Genomic DNA, 17,282 nt, shown 5'->3' on the forward strand with positions numbered 1-17,282 from the left:
ATCCCGGCCGGCCTCGCCTGGCGGCACCCCACGGCAGCCCCAGACAGGGACCCCCCAGCTCCGGACAGGGACCCCTGGCCCCAGACAGGGACCCCCAGCAGGGACCCCCAGCCCCGGACAGGGACCCCCCAGCTCCGGACAGGGACCCCCAGCCCTGGACAGGGACCCCCCAGCTCCGGACAGGGACCCCCAGCCCCGGACAGGGACCGACCCTGTGTCCCTGCACACAGGGACCACCTTCAGCTGGGGGCAGCCGCCGGGCACGGCCGGAGGGGGCCCCAGGGGTCCAGAGCCCCAGGGACCCCCCCTCTGCAGGGGGCCTGGGCTGGCCCCCGCCCCAGCTCGGGCTGCTCAGGCTCAGCCCCGCCGGCCCCGGGCCCCAGGAAAGGCTTTGGCAAGGGCGGCAGGGAGCGGGTGCACCCCGGGGGGCTCGCGGCCCCTCGGCCCCCTGCCCGTGGCCACAGCTCTGGCTCGTGCCCCGAGGGGGGATCCTTCATATCCAGTGTAAACAGCCCCGGGGGGGCCCGGGAGGCAGCGGGGCGCCAGCGGGGGCCGGGGGGGCCCCTACGTCCGCTGGGCGTCCGCCTTGGCGAAGAGGCGGCTGTGCCAGTAGTCGGGGTTGTCGAAGGCGCAGTCCGAAGCCTCCAGGCTCCGCAGGGGCTTCATGCAGGGGGTGGGGGGCCCGGGGGGGGCGCGGCAGCCGGTGCAGCGGGGGGCCAGCACCGCCTCCATCTCCTCGTAGCCCTGCTCCTCCTCGGTGGCCGGGGCGGCCTCCCCGGGGCGCATGTCGGTGTAGCCGTCGTGCCGGGGGGGGCCGCCCTCCTGCCGGGGTCCCGGCCCCCCGGCCACGCTGCCCAGCGAGCGGCTCAGCCGCGGCTGCTTGTTCATGTACTCATAGTCCTCCTCCTCCTGCCCCCGGCCCGGGGGGGCGCCCGGGGGGGCCCCCGGCTCCAAGCCCACCTCCATGTACTCGTAGCCCAGCTCCTCCAGTGAGGCCGGCCGGGGCGGGGGGGCTCCCGGGGGCCCCCCGGGCTGGCGGTTCATGTACTCATACTCCTCCTCCGGCTCCGGCACCGAGCCCCCGGCGGGGTCTGGCTCTGCGAGGGGGGGGTGAGACAGAGGCCAGACCCCCCTGGCTCCCCCCCTCTACCCCCAGGGCCTGTCCCGAGTTTGGGGGGGGTCTCATCTGGGCCATGGACGGGGTCATCCCACCCCACAACCCTCACCCCCTAAAAGATGAACCCCAACCCTGTACAAATGGGTCCCCCCACCCCGAACGCTGGGGACGGGCCCCCTCCAGGCTGCCCCCGCCCCACAGACACAGGAGCCCCCAGCCCTACAAGGGTGAGCCCCCACCCCTTAACCCCCAACCCTGCGGAGACGGCACCCACCACCCCTCGAGGATGGGCTCCCTGCAACCCCATGGCGGGGGGAGCCCCCAGACCCGGTCCTACAGGGAGGGACCCCCCCAGCCTGCACAGATGGGACCCCCGCCCCCTGCCTGGACGGGACCCCCCCGCCCAGGCTGCGCCCCTCACCCCGTCCGGCGCAGTTGGGGGTGACGTAGCCGTTGGCATCCTCCTCGCTGCCCTCGGTGCTGGGGGGCGGCGGGGGGAAGCTCTCCCGCTGGGACAGGTAGGCGCTGTCCCCCCGCGAGCGCAGGCTGCGGCAGAGGCTCCCCGACAGCGACCCCCCCTCGGCCAGGTCCAGCTCCGAGGCCGTGCCCCGGCCCTCCGACGACTCCGACACCGTCCGCCCCAGGGACTCCTGACGGCTGCGCCGCGGCGGCCGGCACCCGCCGCCCTGGGGGACACGGGGCTGAGGGGGGGGCACCCCTGCGGACCCCAGCCCCCCCACCCCACAGCCACCGCTTCACCTCCCACCGCCCCATGGACACCGCTTTGCCCCCCCCTGCCCTGGCACCCCGTGGCCACCCTCATAGCCCCCACCCACCCCATGGCCACCCCCCACCCCCCCAGCGCCCCCCACCCCGCGGGTACCTGGCGGCCGCTGCCGAGGCCGGGCTGGTTCATGGGGATGTAGCCGGCCGGGGGGCTGAGCAGGCTGGGACTCTGCGGGGGGACACGGAGGGTCGACACCCAGCGGGGGGGACACAGGGGCTGGGACCCCCCACCCCGCTGCGGGAACGGGGCGCGGGTCCCACCGGGGCTCCGAGGGGACGACAGGGCAGGGGGTCCCGCGGGTCAGCCCCGTGTCCCACCTGCGTGGGGAAATTTGGGGCTGGGAGACCGCGTGCCACGTCCCAGGACCCCGAGCCCCCACCCTGCCCTGTGCCGCGTCCAGGACCCAGCCCCAGAGCCCCCGGACCCGGGGGACAGCGGGGTCTCACCCGGGTGCAGCTGCCCCGCGGCCGCTGGGGGTAGAGCCCGGTGGCGAGGCCGAAGGAGACGTCCAGCTCCTCCTCCTCCTCCAGCTCCAGCGTCTCCATGTCATCCAGCTCCTTGTCGCTGAGGGTGGGGGGCTCAGCGGGCGGTGCGGCCCCGCTCTCCTGCTGCGGGGACGGCTGCGTCAGGGGCTGCGGGGCCGGGGCTGGGGGGCCAGGGGGGCCGTGCTCACCTTGATCACCAGGTAGCGCGGAGGGTCGCGGGCCATGCGGGTGAACTCGTTCGCCAGCTCCTTGAAGGTGGGACGGATGTTCTCGTCGATCATCCAGCCTGGGGGGACGGCAGGGGCTGAGCTGGGACTCTGTCCCAGGGATGGGGACAGGAACAGGAGCCTGCTCTAGGGATGGGGACAGGGATGGGACCCTGCCCTGGGGCTGGGGACAGGAGCAGGACCCTGTTCCAGGGATAGGGACAGAGCTGGGGACAGGAGCAGGACCCTCCCTGGGGCTGGGGACAGGAGCAGGACCCTGTTCCAGGGATAGGGACAGAGCTGGGGACAGGAGCAGGACCCTCCCTGGGGATGGGACCCTGCTCCAGGGAGGAGGATGAGGCTGGGACCCTGCCCCGGGGATGGGGACAGGAGCAGGACCCTGTGCCAGGGATGGGGACAGGGATGGGGACAGGAGCAGGACCCTCCCTGGGGCTGGGGACAGGAGCAGGACCCTGTTCCAGGGATAGGGACAGAGCTGGGGACAGGAGCAGGACCCTCCCTGGGGCTGGGGACAGGAGCAGGACCCTGTTCCAGGGATAGGGACAGAGCTGGGGACAGGAGCAGGACCCTCCCTGGGGATGGGACCCTGCTCCAGGGAGGAGGATGAGGCTGGGACCCTGCCCCGGGGATGGGGACAGGAGCAGGACCCTGTGCCAGGGATGGGGACAGGGATGGGGACAGGAGCAGGACCCTGCTCTACGGATGGGGACATGGCTGTGACCCTGCTCCAGGGACGGGAATGAGGCTGGGGACAGGAGCAGGACCCTCCCCAGGGATGGGGATGAGGCTGGGACCCTGCCCTGGGGTTGGGGACGGGAGCAGGACCCTCCCTGGGGATGGGACCCTGCTCCAGGGATGGGGATGAGGCTGGGGACAGGAGCAGGACCCTCCCCAGGGATGGGGACAGGGATGGGGACAGGGGCAGGACCTCTCCGGGGATGGGGACAGGAGCAGGACCCTGCCCCAGGGATGAGGATGAGGCTGGGACCCTGCCCCGGGGATGGGACAGGGCTGGGGACAGAAGCAGGACCCTCCCCGGGGTCGGGGCCGCGGGCGGTGGCCCCGCACTCACACTTCACCATCACCATGTAGACGTCGATGGTGCAGATCTGGGGCTGCGAGAGCCGCTCGCCCTTCTCCAGCAGGTCGGGCACCTCGGCCAGCCGGATCCCGGCATAGGGCTCAGCCCCGAAGGTCATCATCTCCCAGAGCGTCACGCCTGCGGGGACAGTCCCCGTGAGCCCCGTGGGGCTGGCGGGGCCGGGGGCCGGGGGCGCGGCGCTCACCGTAGCTCCAGACGTCGCTCTGGTGCGTGTACTTCCCAAAGTGGATGCTCTCCAGCGCCATCCACTTGATGGGCGTCTGCGAGGAAAGGTGGGCTGTGGGGGGACGTGGGGCAGGCGGGGGGACGCCCCACGGGGCAGGGGGCATGAGGGGACGGGACATCCCCGGGTGGTGGGGGTACGGGGGCCATGGAGAGGAGGGGACGCAGGGGGTACCGGGCACGCGGGGCAGGGACGGGGTGCCCAATGGCAGAGGGGGGACACGGGGGTCCCCGCCAGGCGCCCACCTTGACCTCGTTGTAGGGGTACGGGGCCATGGAGAGGAGGGGACGCAGGGGGTACCGGGTGCGCAGGGCAGGGAGGTGGTGCCCCATGGCAGAGGGGGGACACGGGGGTCCCCGCCAGGCGCCCACCTTGACCTCGTTGTAGAAATACTTCTTGTCGTCGGGGTAGAGGAGGTCGGCGATGCCGAAATCGGCCACCTGAGCCTGGCTGGGGGACTTGAGCAGCACGTTGCGGGCGGCCAGGTTGCGGTGCACCATGCGGTGCTCCTCCAGGTAGTACATGCCCTGGGGGCGGGGGGCGTCAGCGGGGCCGGGGGGCCGCGGGGACCCCCCTCACCCCGGGGACTCACCTTGGCCACCTGGACGCACCAGTTGAGCAGGAGCTGGGGGCTGATGCTGTCGCGGTTCTTGCGGACGTAGTCGAGGAGGGAGCCCAGCGGCAGGAGCTGCGTCACCAGCTGCAGCTGGGGGCCGGGGCAGATGCCCAGCAGCCGCACGATGTAGGCATGGTCCAGGCTGCCGATGGCCAGCATGTGCTGCGGGGGCAGCGTCAGCCGTGGCCGAGCCCCCCGCCGCCCGCGGCGGCCTCCCGAGGAGCAGGATCCGGCCTGTGCCCCCCCCCCCCCGGACTTACGTCGGTGACGGCGTGGAAGGACTGCTGCCCGCTCCAGTCCTGGATCACCTTGATGCTCACCGGGATCTTGATGGAGTCCCCGTCGGGGATCCAGATTCCCTGGGGGGACGGGATGCCCCGGTGAGCACCGTGCCCAGCCCCGTGCCCAGCCCCGGCTGAGCCCCCCGCCGAGCCCCCCACTCACCTTGTGCACGGTCCCAAAGACGCCGGAGCCCAGCACCTTCAGCCGCTTCAGCTCCGTCTCCTTGAAGATGCGGGCCAGCACCTTGTTGGCTTTTTCACTGGGGTCCAGCGGCTCCAGGCTCTGCCGGCGGGAGACGGAGATGGGGACGGGGATGGGGACAGAGCAGGGAGAGCGATGGGGACGGAAGCAGAGAGGGATGGGGATGGAGACCTGGGATGGAGACCTGGGATGGGGACCTGGGATGGGGACAGGAACAGGGCTGGAAAGGGCTGGGGATGGCTACAGACAGGGACGGATGGGGACAGATGGGGACGGGTCCCCCACCCCTCCTGCCTCTGAACCCCCTCCCCGTGGCCCCGGGGCTCCCCGCTGCTCCCGCCCGGCTCCCCACGGCAGCGGGACCCCCGGGCACGGCTGCCCCGCTCACCTCCCCCCTCTCCAGGTAGCGCCGCATCGCCCGCTTCTTCTGGATCTTCTTGCCCCGCCAGTAGAGCAGGGCGAGGAGGACGCAGGAGCAGGAGAGGAAGAGCCCCCCGACCACCATCACCGCGATCACCGTCGGTGTTTTCCTGGGCGCGGGAGGAGGCCGGGGCTGAGCTCCCGGTGCCGGCAGGTCCTGGCCCGCCGCCGCCGCCGCTCCCCACGCGCTTCCCACGGCCCTGCCCGCCGCGGGGGCGGCGCGCGCCCCAACCCTGGGGCTGGCGGGGGCGGCACGGGCAGGGCAGGGCTCGGCACCCGCGGGCGCGCACGGCAGGAGGGTGGCACAGCCGGGGCAGGGGGTCCCCCGAAGCCCACGCGGGCAGAGAAAGGCCCCGGCGCAGGGCGGCACGGCGCAGCGCAGCACGGCATGGCATGGCGCAACATAGCACGGTGCAGCACGGCACAGCGCAGCGCGGCATGCCACGGCACACCAGGGCATGGTGCGGCCTGGCACGGCGAGGCATGGCGAGGCACGGCACAGCACGGCACACCAGGGTGTGCCACGGCACGGTGCAGCGTGGCACAGCTTGGCACCATGCAGCACGGCGCAGCGCACCGGGGCACGGCACAGCGCACCGGGGCATGGCACAGCATGGCACCATGCAGCAGGGCACGGCCTGGCACGGCGCAGCCCGGCATGGCCCGGCAGCGCCCTGGGGCCCCCGCAGCCCCCGCCCCGCAGTACCTGGAGACGGGCAGGGCCTCCCCCAGGCAGTCCCGCAGCAGCGGCCCCAGGCACCTGCGGAGACGGAGACGGGCGGGGGGTGAGATGGGGCGCGGGCAGCCCCCTCCTCCGGCCGGACCCCCCGAACCCTCCGCCCCGGCGCACCCGCGGGTGCAGTTCTCGTGGCAGGGCCGGCACTCGCGGCTGGCGTCGGGGTATTTGTAGATGGGGCCACGCTCGCCCAGGATGCCCTCGGGGCAGCTCTCCACGCAGTGGGGCCCGTCCCGGTAGTGGGCACAGCGGGTGCAGGTGTCGGCTCCCTGCGGGGCGGGAGGGCACGTGAGGACCCGCGGGGACGTCGCCGCCGCCGCCGCGGGTCCCCGGCCGGGCCGTACCGAGCCGTTGCAGGTGACGTTGCCCTCTATGCGCTCACACTCGGGGTGGCACTCGAAGCACTCGCCCCCCTGGGCGAACTCCCGTGTCTCCCTGCGGGGACAAGGCAGGGTCACCGGCCCACCCCAGCGCCCGGCGTCCCAGCCCGCGCCAGCGCCCACCCTGGGGTCCACCCCAGCGCCCACCCGCCACAGGCTCAGTCCCTCCCCAGCGTCCATCCCACCCCGACGCCCGCCGCAGCGTCCATCCCACCCCAGGACCGGAGCCCCCGGGGTCCATCCCACCCCGGTGCTGCCCCCGCCGCCCACCCTGGGATCGATCCTGCTCCCCGTGCCCATGCTGGGATAAACCCTGCTCCCCGTGCCCGTCCTGGAGCCGATCTCCCGCCGGTGCCCCCGCGCCCCCCTCACCCCTGGGTGAAGTGGCAGGTGGGCACGCAGACGCCGCGGCGGCTGTAGTGGCGGCAGGACAGGCACTGCGCGGGGCCGGGGCCCCAGCAGCCCTCGGCGGAGCACAGCAGGTCGCACACCTTCCCCTCTTGCTCTGCAGGGAGGGAAGGGGGCTCAGCGCGGGGTCCTGGCCCCCCCGGCCCCCCGGCCCCGGCCCCACTCACGGCATTTGCTGCGGGGTTTGTTGTTGCGGATGTCGAGGTCGGCGCGGCGGCGGCTCAGGGCTGCCCACTGGATGGTGTGGAGGTAGCAGAGCCGGCGGTTCTCGGTGATGTAGACCCTGCCCGCGCTCACCTCCCGCAGCGAGCGCAGCCCCAGCGACGTCACGTTCTCGTTCTTCATGATCAGCAGGGAGAAACCCCGGCTGCAGGGAGGGTGTCAGGGCGGGGGGCGGCCGCTGCGAGAGCCGGGGGGCACCCGCCAACCCGAGGGGACGCAGGGACGGGGACGTGGGAACGGGGGATGCAGGGGCGTGCAGGGATGGGGGTGAGAGGGGATGCAGGGACGTCCAGGGACAAGGGATGCAGGGACGGAGGACAACGAGGGGATGCAGGGATGTGCAGGGATGGAGGGACAGGGGACGACAGAGGGATGGAGGATGATGGGCTGATGCAGGGACAGGGGACAACGGGGGGACGCAGGGATGTGCAGGGATGATGCAGGACGCAGGGATGGAGGGACAGGGGACGAGAGAGGGATGCAGGGATGGAGGACGATGGGTCGATGCAGGGATGGGGGACAACGGGGGGATGCGGGACACACGGAAGGGGACCGTGAGATGCCAGGTGGGGGGCTGCGGGGACGGGAACTCACTTGTACAGGCTCCGTCCCCCGATGGTGACGAGGTTGGAGAAGACGCTGAAGTTGTGCATGTGCTTGGGCCAGGACTGGATGTTCAGGTACCCTGCGGGGGGACAGGGCCGGGGTCAGGGTGGCCCTGGCGGGTCCCGGAGGGTCCCAGGGGGTCCCAGCGTCCCCCAGCCCCGCTGCTCACCCGTGATCTCCCGCACCGTCCGGAAGACGTTCAGCTTCTCGGGGTCCAGCGCCGAGATGTTGCGCCAGGGATCCCTGCGGAGCCGGAGCCGTCAGCCGGGGCGGGGGCTGCACCCGCCACCCCCCGGCCCCCCGGCCCTCACCCCTCCAGGCCGGTGATGAGGAAGTCCAGGTTGCCCAAGATCTTGGTGCAGTTCACGAAGGTGTCGATGTTGCTGGAATCCACGGTCTGGTACTTGCTGCCGGCGCCGGTGCCCTCGCAGGCTGCGGGATGGGGACGGTGAGGGCTCATCCCGCAGCCCCCCGGCCCCCCAGGCCCCCCGGCCCCCTACCCTTGGGACACAGCCCCGAGCAGGGCTCGCACATCTTCAGCCCGTTCTTCTCCACCTCCATCTTGTCGTTGGGGCAGGCGCGGACGCAGGAGCTCTGGTCCACCACGAAGTTGTCTGCGGGGAGACCCTCGCGGTTAGAGCCCGTTGCCGGCCCGCGGCCCCCGGCCCCCCGAGCCCCCCGGGCCCCCCTGCGCCCCGGCTCACGCGGGCAGCTCCGGACGCAGATGCCCCCGTACTGGTACTTGGTGTCGGGGTTGGGCTCCAGCTGGAAGGTCAGCTTGTTGTAGATGAGGGGCTGGGGGCAGAGCGGCACGCACGCCCCGCTGTCGTTGAAGTGCCGGCAGGCCTGCGGGACGGAGGGGTGACGGGTGGGGGGAGGCACGGCCACACGGACCGACGGACACCGGGACGCACGGACGGACACCGGGACGCGCGGACGCCTCTCGCCCTGCAGGGACAGCATCGCCCCGCGCCCGCCCCGGGGCTGAGATCCCTCCCGTGGGGGGGGCAGACGGACGGACACACGGATGGATGGACACACAGACAGATGGCCATACAGACGGACGCGTGCACAGACGGACAGATACCTCCCCACCCCGCACAGGCAGCATCCCCCTGTGCCCACCCCGGGGGGCGCACGGATGAGCTCCCTCCCCGCCGGAGGCAGACAGACGGACACGCGGGCAGACAGGGGGACGCACGGACAGACAGACAGAGAGAGGGCTGCCGCGCGGGGGGACGTACGAAGCAGTGTGTCTGGAGGGGGCCGGTGCAGCCCCCCGCGCACTCCTCGTGGCAGCACTCGTTGGGCGCCCGCCCGAAGCAGCGCCCGTTGCACTGCGGGGCGCAGATGGTCTTCGTCACTGCGGGGAGGCGGGGGTGAGCGGCGGGGGGGCCCGGCCCCGGCCCCCCCGGTCCCCCGGTACCCACGTTTCTGGCAGTCCTCGGGGCCGGGCCCCCAGCAGTGCCCGCCGCAGCTCTCGTGGCACGGGGCGCCTGCGGGGGAGCGCAGCGGGGTCACCCCAGAGCCGGGGGGGTGCCGCCCCCCAGCCCCCCCCGCCCGGGGCCCCCCCGCGCCCCCCACGCACAGGCCTTGCCGTTGTCCCCCACGACGGGCTCCAGGCGGGGGTCCCGCATGATGTCCCGCCACTCCACCGTCTCCACGTGGCAGAGCTGCGCGTTCTTCTCGATGTAGACGCCGCCGGCCAGGATCTCTGCGGGGGCGGCCGGTGGGCGACGGGGCTGCGGCCCCCCGGCCCTGCCCGGCACCGCCAGCGCGGGGAGGGGACGGCACCGCGCTGGGGCGGGGATCCACGGGGAGCTGGCACCGCTCCGGCATGGGGACCGCGGTGGGGACAGCACCACTCTGGGATGGGGACAGCGTGGCCCCAGGGTGCACAGGGGGGTGGCACTGGTCTAGATGGGGACTGGGACACACTGGGGACAGCACCGCTGCAGGATGGGGACCACGGGGGGATGGCACTGGTCTGGGATGGGGACCGGGACACAGTGGGGACAGCACCGCTGCAGGATGGGGACCACGGCAGGGGTGGCACTGGTCTGGGATGGGGACCGGGACACACTGGGGACAGCACCGCTGCAGGATGGGGACCACGGCGGGGGTGGCACTGCTCTGGGATGGGGACCACGGGATGCACGGGGTGGTGGCACCACTCTAGATGGGGACCATGGCAGGACAGCAGCGCTCTGGGATGGGCACCAGGACGCGGCAGGGGACAGCACCGCTCCAGAACGGGGAGCACGGGGGCACGGCACCGCTCCAGCATGGGGACACCATCGCTCCGGGATGGGGACCGCAGGGGGGACAGCGTGGCCCCAGGGCGCGCAGGGGGTGGCACCACTCTGTGGCGGGGACCCGGAGGGGACGGCACCGCTCCGGGGGGGTCCCAGGGCGCGGGGGGTCGCGGCGGCGCGGTGTCCCACCTGTGAGCTGGTTGAGGCCGAGCTGGCGCAGGGCGTGGGTGGTGTTGGGGTTGTAGTTGAGCAGGACGAAGAGCGCGTACTTCTCCTCGTAGAACTGGGTCCCGCGGATGACGCGCAGGTTCTGCAGCGGCAGCGAGGCGAAGACGTTCATGGCGATCAGGATGTAGCCCGTCACCTCCCGGATGGTCTGCGGGGCGGCGGCACACGTCAGCCCAGCGGGCGCGGACCCCCGCGTCCCCCGCGTCCCCCGCGTCCCCCCGCTCACCTGCAGGAAGGAGAGGTCCTGCGTGTGGTCGATGAGGACGATCTCCAGGTTGCCCATCACGATCTCGCAGTTGTTGTACATCTTGTGCAGCGTCTGGTACTGGTGCTGGGCGTCCCCCGTCACGCTCAGCCCGTTCAGCGTCCCCGCGCACACTGCGGGCACAGCACCCTGTCCCCCACCGCCGCCACGGCACCGCGGCTCTGCACCCCCACGGTCACCGTGTCCCTCTGCAGTGGCCGCGTCCCCCTCTTGGTGGCCACGGTCACGTCCTCCGTGGGCTCCTTCTCCCCCCCCCAAACTGGCCACGTCCTCCCCTTGATGGCCATGGCCACGTCCCCGCACGGTGGCCGCGTCCCCTCCTTGGTGGCTCTGTCCCTCCCGCGCTGGCCATGTCCCCCCCTGCCCTCCGCAGTGTCCCTGCCCCCCCCACGGCGTGCGTCCCCCCACGCTGGCCATGGCGGTGCCCCCACGGCGTCCCCGTCCCCGCCACGGCAGTGCTCCCCCCATCGTCCCCCGCGTTGTCCCTGCCGGGGGGTGGCGGTGCCCGGGGCGGGGGGTGATGGGTGCTCCCCCACCCTCCCCTCCCCTCCCCTGCGCGGCGCCCAAACCGGCCGGGCAAGGGTTGCGCAAGGCGGGTGCTGCAGGCATGGCCCCCGCACGGCACGCCCGCGACGCCCGGACTTCGGACCCGGCTGCTGGCACGGCCCATCCCGCCTCGACGCCCGGGTCCGGGCTGGGGGCCAGGGGGCCGGGACGCGGGGGTCCCCCAGAGCCCGGGGAGGGGGTGGGCACCGAGGGGGCCCCGGGGTTAACGACTGCGCGGCCCCCCCGCGCCAGGGCGGACAGGGCCCCTTTGTGCGCGGGCAGGATGCGGCCCCCTCCCCGCAGCCGCACAAAGGGGCGATTGTGGCGAGCGGGCCGGGGGGAGGCCGAGCCCCCCGAAAGCGGCGGGAGAGCCGGCACCCCGGGGGCAGAGCGGGGCGCAGCCCCCCCGGCCCAGCGCAGACGTGACTCAGGCGCGGCGCGGGGGGGCCGCGGGCGGGTAAATGGCAGCTTTGTCCGGCCCTGGTGCGGGGGCAGAGAAGGGCCCGAGCCCCCTCCCGGGGGCGGCCGCAGAGAACGGGCAGCTCGGTGCACACACGGGAAGGGGCACGGGGCCAGCCCCCCCCCCCGCAGCCGCAGCCTGCGCTCCCCCCGCCCCCGGCCGCAGCTATTTTAATAGGGAAGGGGCTATAAAAAGGTCCCAGCTGCGTTGGGGCACGGCCCCCAGCCCCGACGCCCCGGGGATGGGCACGGCGGGGCCCAGAGAGGGGGGGCTGGGACCCCCAGGAAACAACAGGGGGAGCTGGGGCAGCCGGAGCCTGCTTGGGGGTCCCCAGGCTGCCGGGGCGCAGGATCCGGCCCCCGCGGGACCCCCGCGGCCGGGAACAAGCAGCGCTGTCGGGCGACGCTGGTGAATCATTAACGGCCGCTCAAAGGGTCCCACCGGAGCCCGGGACCCCCCTCGGCGCCGGCGCCCGGCGCACCGAGGCGCGGGGGGCTGCGGGCGCCCGGCCCCCGGGGTGCACCTGCCCGCGGGGGGGTGAGGGCCGGGGCCCCCCGGGCGCCGTCGCGGCGTCGTGGCCGGGCGTTATCAGCGCGGGGCCCCGCCGGCAGCTCCGGCACGTCGCCCGCTATCTGCCGCGTGCCACCGCGCCACCGCGGCCCCCCGGCCCCCGCCGCCAGGAATAGCACCGGGGGACGCGGGCGGGGGGGCGCAGCCCCAACCTCCTGCCCTCGGCCCCGCGGGCGGCACAAAGGGGGTCTGTGCGCGCGGGGCGGCCGCTGCCGCGGGGCCGGACCCCGGCCCCGAACAAAGGGGCTCTGAGCCGGGGCCGGGGGGCTTGGGGGGAGCGGAGCTGGTCCCGCTCGCCCCGATGCCGGCGCCGGGCACCTGCGGGTGCCAGCGGGACCCCCGCGCCGGCCAGGCCCCCGGCTGCGCCGGACCCCCGTGTGCGGCCGCCCCAGGCGTCGCCGGTGGCACATGGCGCGGCGGAGGCGCCGAGGGGACGGGCGCGCCCCCCGCGTGCCGCCAGCGCGGCCCCCACACCTGGGCGCGCGGGCGGGCGACGCCGGCCCCACCTTCGCGTCCAGCCCTCGCCGGTTCCCGCTCGGGGCAGAAAAACAACTCCCGGGCGATGCCGGCCCTTCCGGGAGCGTCCCCGCTCCCCCGGCCGGGGCGCGGGCGGCCCGGGGCGGCGGCGACCGGGTCCCCTCGCAGGGGACCCCCGGGGTCCCCCCCTTCCCGGTCCCGGGGGCATCGGGGGGTCCCGGCCCCGCAGCCTAAAATTATCCCCGGCAGCTGCGGGGGGCGCAGGTGCCTCGGCCCGGGGGGAACCGAGCCCCGGGAGGGGGGACCCGGCCCCGGGAGGGGCAACCGAGCCCTGGGGGGGGGGACCGAGCCCCGGGAGGGGGGGGAACCGAGCCCCGGGAAGGGGGGGGACCCGGCCCCGGCCCCGCCACCGGCCCCGGCCAAGCCGCAGCCCGGGGGGGCTTTGCCGGTCCCGGTGCCCCCGGGGCTGTCGGGGTCTCCCCGGTCGCAGCGCTGGGGATCGGGGCAGGGGGTCCCGCGACGCCCCCCGGGATCGGGATCCGGCACCGGCGGGATCGGGACCCCCGGGACCCCCCGAGCGCTCCCGGTCCCACCGCCCGTCCCGGGACCCCCGCGCCCCGCCGGTGCCCGCCTCCGCCGCGCAGCCCCGCTTCCCCCGGTCCCGCCGGGATCCCCGCACGCTGCCGGTGCCCGCCCCGGTCCCCGCGGGAGCCGCCGGGGCCGGGGCCGGTGCTCACCTGCCTGCGCGGAGCCGGGCGCGGGGGCGCGGAGCAGCAGCAGCAGCAGCAGCAGCAGCAGCAGCAGCAGCGCCCGGTCCCGGTCCCGGGGCCGGTCCCGGGGCCGGTGCCGGTCCATCGCGGCTCCTCTCCGCGGCCGGCTCGCAGGGCCCGGCGGCTGCGGCGTGCCCGGGCGCGGCGGGGGGAATGCACCTGGCGCGGGGCCGCCGGGGCGGGACGGGGCCGGGGCGGGACGGGGCGGGCGGGGCGGCGGCGGGGCCCCCCCGGGCAGCGCGGACCCGGACCCGCCCGCCGCGCCCCGGGGCGGCGGCACCGGGACCCCCCCGCCCCGCCCGGCCCCTGCGCCCCCCCCCAGCCCCCTCCGGGCAGGACCCGGCCCCGCCGCAGCCCCCGACCCCCGGGGGGGCTCCGTGTCGGTGGCCCCGTTACGGCCCCCCCGCAGCCCCCAGCCCCATCCAGGCCCCCCCGGGGCAGAGCCCGGCCCCGCCAGGTGCAGCCCGGCCCCGCTGCCCCCCCCCCCGTTGCCCCGGGCAGAGCCCGGCCCCGCCGCAGCCCCCGACCCCCGGGGGGGGGCGTCTCCGTGTCGGTGGCCCCGTTACGGCCCCCCCGGCCCCGCTGCAGCCCCGCAACCCCCGTGTGTCCATGGCCCCGCTGCAGCCCCCAGCCCCATCCAGGCCCCCCCGGGGCAGAGCCCGGCCCCGCCGCAGCCCCCGGCCCCCCCGTGTCCGCATCCGTGTCTCCGTTACAGCCGCCCCCGCCCCATCCGGGCCCCCCCGGGGGGCACCGGGGCCCCCCAGCAGCTCGGGGCAGCTCCCGCCCCGGGGAGGGCTCGGGCCCCCGCGGCCGTTCGGGGTCTGGGGGCTGCAGGGGGGGCCCGGGAGCAGCCCCAGGGCTGGGGGGGGGCTGGGGCGCAGAGCTGCCCCCCCCAGCACCCTCAGGCGGGCAGGGGGGTCCCCCCCCCGGGGCTGGGACACGCTCTGAGTGTGCCTGTGTGTCTGTCCCTCTGTGTGCGTCCGTGTGTCTGTCCCCTCTGTGGGTCCGTGTGTCCACCTGTCCCCCAAAACATGTCCCCAGCCAGGCAGCACCAGTGGGCACGGAGCCCCCCCGGGGCGGGCAGCAGCCCCCCCGCGTGAGCCCAGGGCCCCCCTCCGCCCCCCCCCCCCCGATGGGGCTGGGAGCCCCCCGGTCCCCCACACTCCCCCCCCAGCGACGCACCCCCCCCCCCAGATGGGGCTGGGAGCCCCCCGGTCCCCCACCCTCCCCCCCCCAGCGACGCACCCCCCCCCCCAGATGGGGCTGGGAGCCCCCCGGTCCCCCACCCTCCCCCCCCAGCGACGCCCCCCCCCCAGAGGCGCGGAGCCGGGCTCGGTGCAGGGTCCTTTATTCAGCCCGCGCTGGGCCCGGGCCGGGGGCTCCTCACATGGGCTTGGGGGGGGGGCCGGGGGGCAGCGCCCTGCGGGGGAAGCAGAGGTCAGCCGGAGCGGGGGGGGGAGCGGCCCCCCGCGCCCCCCCCGGCCCCCCGGGACCTACGGCCGGCCTGAAGCGGGGCGGGGGGGGTCCGGTCCTTGCGGGCCTCCCGGGAGCGGTTCCGCACCACCTTGCTGTGGATGGCGCAGCTGACGCAGTAATGGAGCTTCACGTACAGCTTGGGCAGGACGTAGGCTGCGGGGGGCGGGGGGCGTCAGCGGGCCCCGGGCCCCCCGAGACGCCCCAGGGCTCGGCCCCGGGCCCCCGCGGGCGGGGGGAGCGGGGCCGGCCCCGTTCCGGGGGGCCCGGCGGCCCCCCCGCGCCCCCCGCCGCCCCCCGAGCCCCCCTCACAGTCGAAGACGCTGGCCTCCGAGATGTCCCGGACGGCGGCGGCCTCCACGATGTTCCTGATGACGAACTTCTTGATGGCCTTGTCCTTGGGGACGCAGCGGGCGCAGTTGGTGCAGCGGATGGGCTGGACGTGGCCGCGGCCCTTCTTGGCCCGGCCGTTGTTCCTCCTCTTCTTCGTCTGCGGGGAGGGAGAGGATGGACCCCGCACCCCCCCGGGGCCGGGCCCCCCCGCCCCGCGCCCCCAGGGCCCCCCCGGTCCCAGCACAGGCCCCTCAGAGCCCCCCCGCGCCCCCAAGGCCCCTCAGGCCCCCCCCCGGTCCCAGCACAGGCCCCGGCGGCCCCTACGAGCCTCTCCCCCCCCGCCAAAGGCCCCTCAGAGCCCCCCCGGCCCCAGCGGCCCCTACGAGCCCCCCCCCCCCCCCCCGGCCCCTCGGGGACCCTCCGGGCCCCCCCAGCGCCCCCCAGCCCCCCCCGCCCCACAGGGCCCCACGGCCGCCCAGCGCATCCCAAGCCCCCCCCCGCCCCGCACTGCCCCCCCCCCGGCCCCACACGGGCCCCTCCGGTCCCCCCGGTGCCCCACACGCCGCCCCGAGCCCCCCCCCGGTGCCCCCCGGGCCCCCCCCGGCCGCGCCGCCCTCACCATCTCGGCTACCGGGGCGGCGAAAGAGGGCCCGGCCGCCGCGCCGCCGCCCTTATATACCCGCCCTCCGCCCGGAAGCTCCTCCGCCGCCTCCCCGCAGCCCCCGGGGCCCTGCGGGGCCCCTCCGGCCGCCCGGCAGCGGCTCCGCCGATGGGGCCGGGGAGGGCGCGGGGCGGGCGGGGGCGGCGCTGGGCCGCGGTACCGGCGGCGGGGGGGGGAACTACTTTCTCCTCGCCGCGGCGGAGGGGTCCGCGCCACGCGTGGTGTGAGACAGCTCCCGCGCGCGCGGCGCGTAGCGTGCTGCGCGTGTCGTCATCCCGCACGCCGCGGGGGGCGCTGGGAGATGTAGTCCTGGGGGAAAGGGGCGCTGATGGGGCGGGGGGTTGTCCGTGTCCTGCCCCCCCCCCCGGTCGTGGGGGGACCCCGAGTGTCCCCCCCCATTATGGGGGTGTCCCCAGTGTCCTGCCCCCCCCAACCCCAGAGGGGACCCCCAACGTCCCCCCCCCCATTATGGGGGGGTCTCCAGTGTCCTGCCCCCCCCCCAACCCCAGAGGGGACCCCCAGTATCCTCCCCTCCATTATGGGGGGGTCCCCAGTGTCCTGCCCCCCCCAAACCCCAGACGGGACCCCCAGTGTCCTCCCCCCCCCCCCTTATGGGGGGTCCCCAGTGTCCTGCCCCCCCCCAAACCCCACAGGGGACCCCCAACGTCCCCCCCCATTATGGGGGGGTCCCCAGTGTCCTGCCCCCCCCCCAACCCCAGAGGGGACCCTCAGCATCCCCCCCCCATTATGGGGGGGTCCCCAGTGTCCTGCCCCCCCCAACCCCAGAGGGGACCCCCAGTGTCCCCCATTATGGGGGATCCCCAGTGTCCTGCCCCCCCCAAACCCCAGAGGAGACCCCCAGCGTCCCCCCCCAATTATGGGGGATCCCCAGTGTCCTGCCCCCCCCAAACCCCAGAGGGGACCCCCAGCGTCCCCCCCCAATTATGGGGGATCCCCAGTGTCCTGCCCCCCCCCCAACCCCAGAGGGGACCCTCAGCATCCCCCCCCCATTATGGGGGGTCCCCAGTGTCCTGCCCCCCCCAACCCCAGAGGGGACCCCCAGTGTCCCCCCCCAGCCCCGCAGGGGGACCCCTGCCCCCCCAGAAGGGAGGCGGGAGGGGGGAGGCGTTAAATTACTCCGGTTTATTTATAACAGACCTTCAGCCAGTACAGTACAAAACTTACAGTAGTAGATCTCGTTACACAAATAGGTAATTACAATATCTTACAGATACAAAAGCTCCTGCGGTCACGGGGGCGGGTGGGTTTGTCCAAAAGCGAGTCTAACCTCACAAAAAAGGGAAAAACAAAGACGACAGCAAATCCATTAACGATATACAAATGAAAACTCGTTAGAAAGGAAGGGGGGGCCGTAGCCGGGGGGAGGCCGGGGTATTGCACATCATCGTTTGTTCTTCATACATCTGATTAA

General features: G+C 75.0%; 2 protein-coding genes across 2 annotated transcripts; both read right to left on the bottom strand.

The window, feature by feature from the left end:
• Positions 1 to 564: 564 nt before the first annotated feature.
• On the bottom strand, positions 565 to 13,468 carry ERBB3 (erb-b2 receptor tyrosine kinase 3; the record flags this gene model as incomplete). Its single annotated transcript, XM_082332242.1, has 28 exons — positions 565 to 1,097; positions 1,539 to 1,803; positions 2,001 to 2,072; positions 2,351 to 2,512; positions 2,578 to 2,675; positions 3,689 to 3,835; positions 3,903 to 3,978; positions 4,313 to 4,468; positions 4,534 to 4,719; positions 4,818 to 4,916; positions 5,002 to 5,121; positions 5,429 to 5,570; positions 6,167 to 6,220; positions 6,311 to 6,465; positions 6,541 to 6,631; positions 6,949 to 7,081; positions 7,152 to 7,351; positions 7,801 to 7,891; positions 7,982 to 8,055; positions 8,124 to 8,244; positions 8,313 to 8,426; positions 8,517 to 8,658; positions 9,057 to 9,175; positions 9,243 to 9,308; positions 9,401 to 9,526; positions 10,257 to 10,443; positions 10,522 to 10,673; positions 13,351 to 13,468. 28 exons carry the CDS (start codon positions 13,466 to 13,468, stop codon positions 565 to 567), a joined length of 3,999 nt encoding a protein of 1,332 aa, XP_082188368.1.
• A 1,247-nt stretch (positions 13,469 to 14,715) lies between these two features.
• Positions 14,716 to 16,080, bottom strand: RPS26 (ribosomal protein S26). The gene is given in 5 exon segments (XM_082332697.1): positions 14,716 to 14,803; positions 14,881 to 14,904; positions 14,906 to 15,012; positions 15,169 to 15,346; positions 15,809 to 16,080. Coding segments are annotated over 5 exon segments (381 nt in total). The 5' UTR covers positions 15,812 to 16,080; the 3' UTR covers positions 14,716 to 14,734.
• Positions 16,081 to 17,282: the final 1,202 nt, after the last annotated feature.

Source organism: Platalea leucorodia (genome assembly GCF_965183815.1).
Source record: "Platalea leucorodia genome assembly, chromosome: 23".
NCBI lineage: Eukaryota > Metazoa > Chordata > Aves > Pelecaniformes > Threskiornithidae > Platalea > Platalea leucorodia.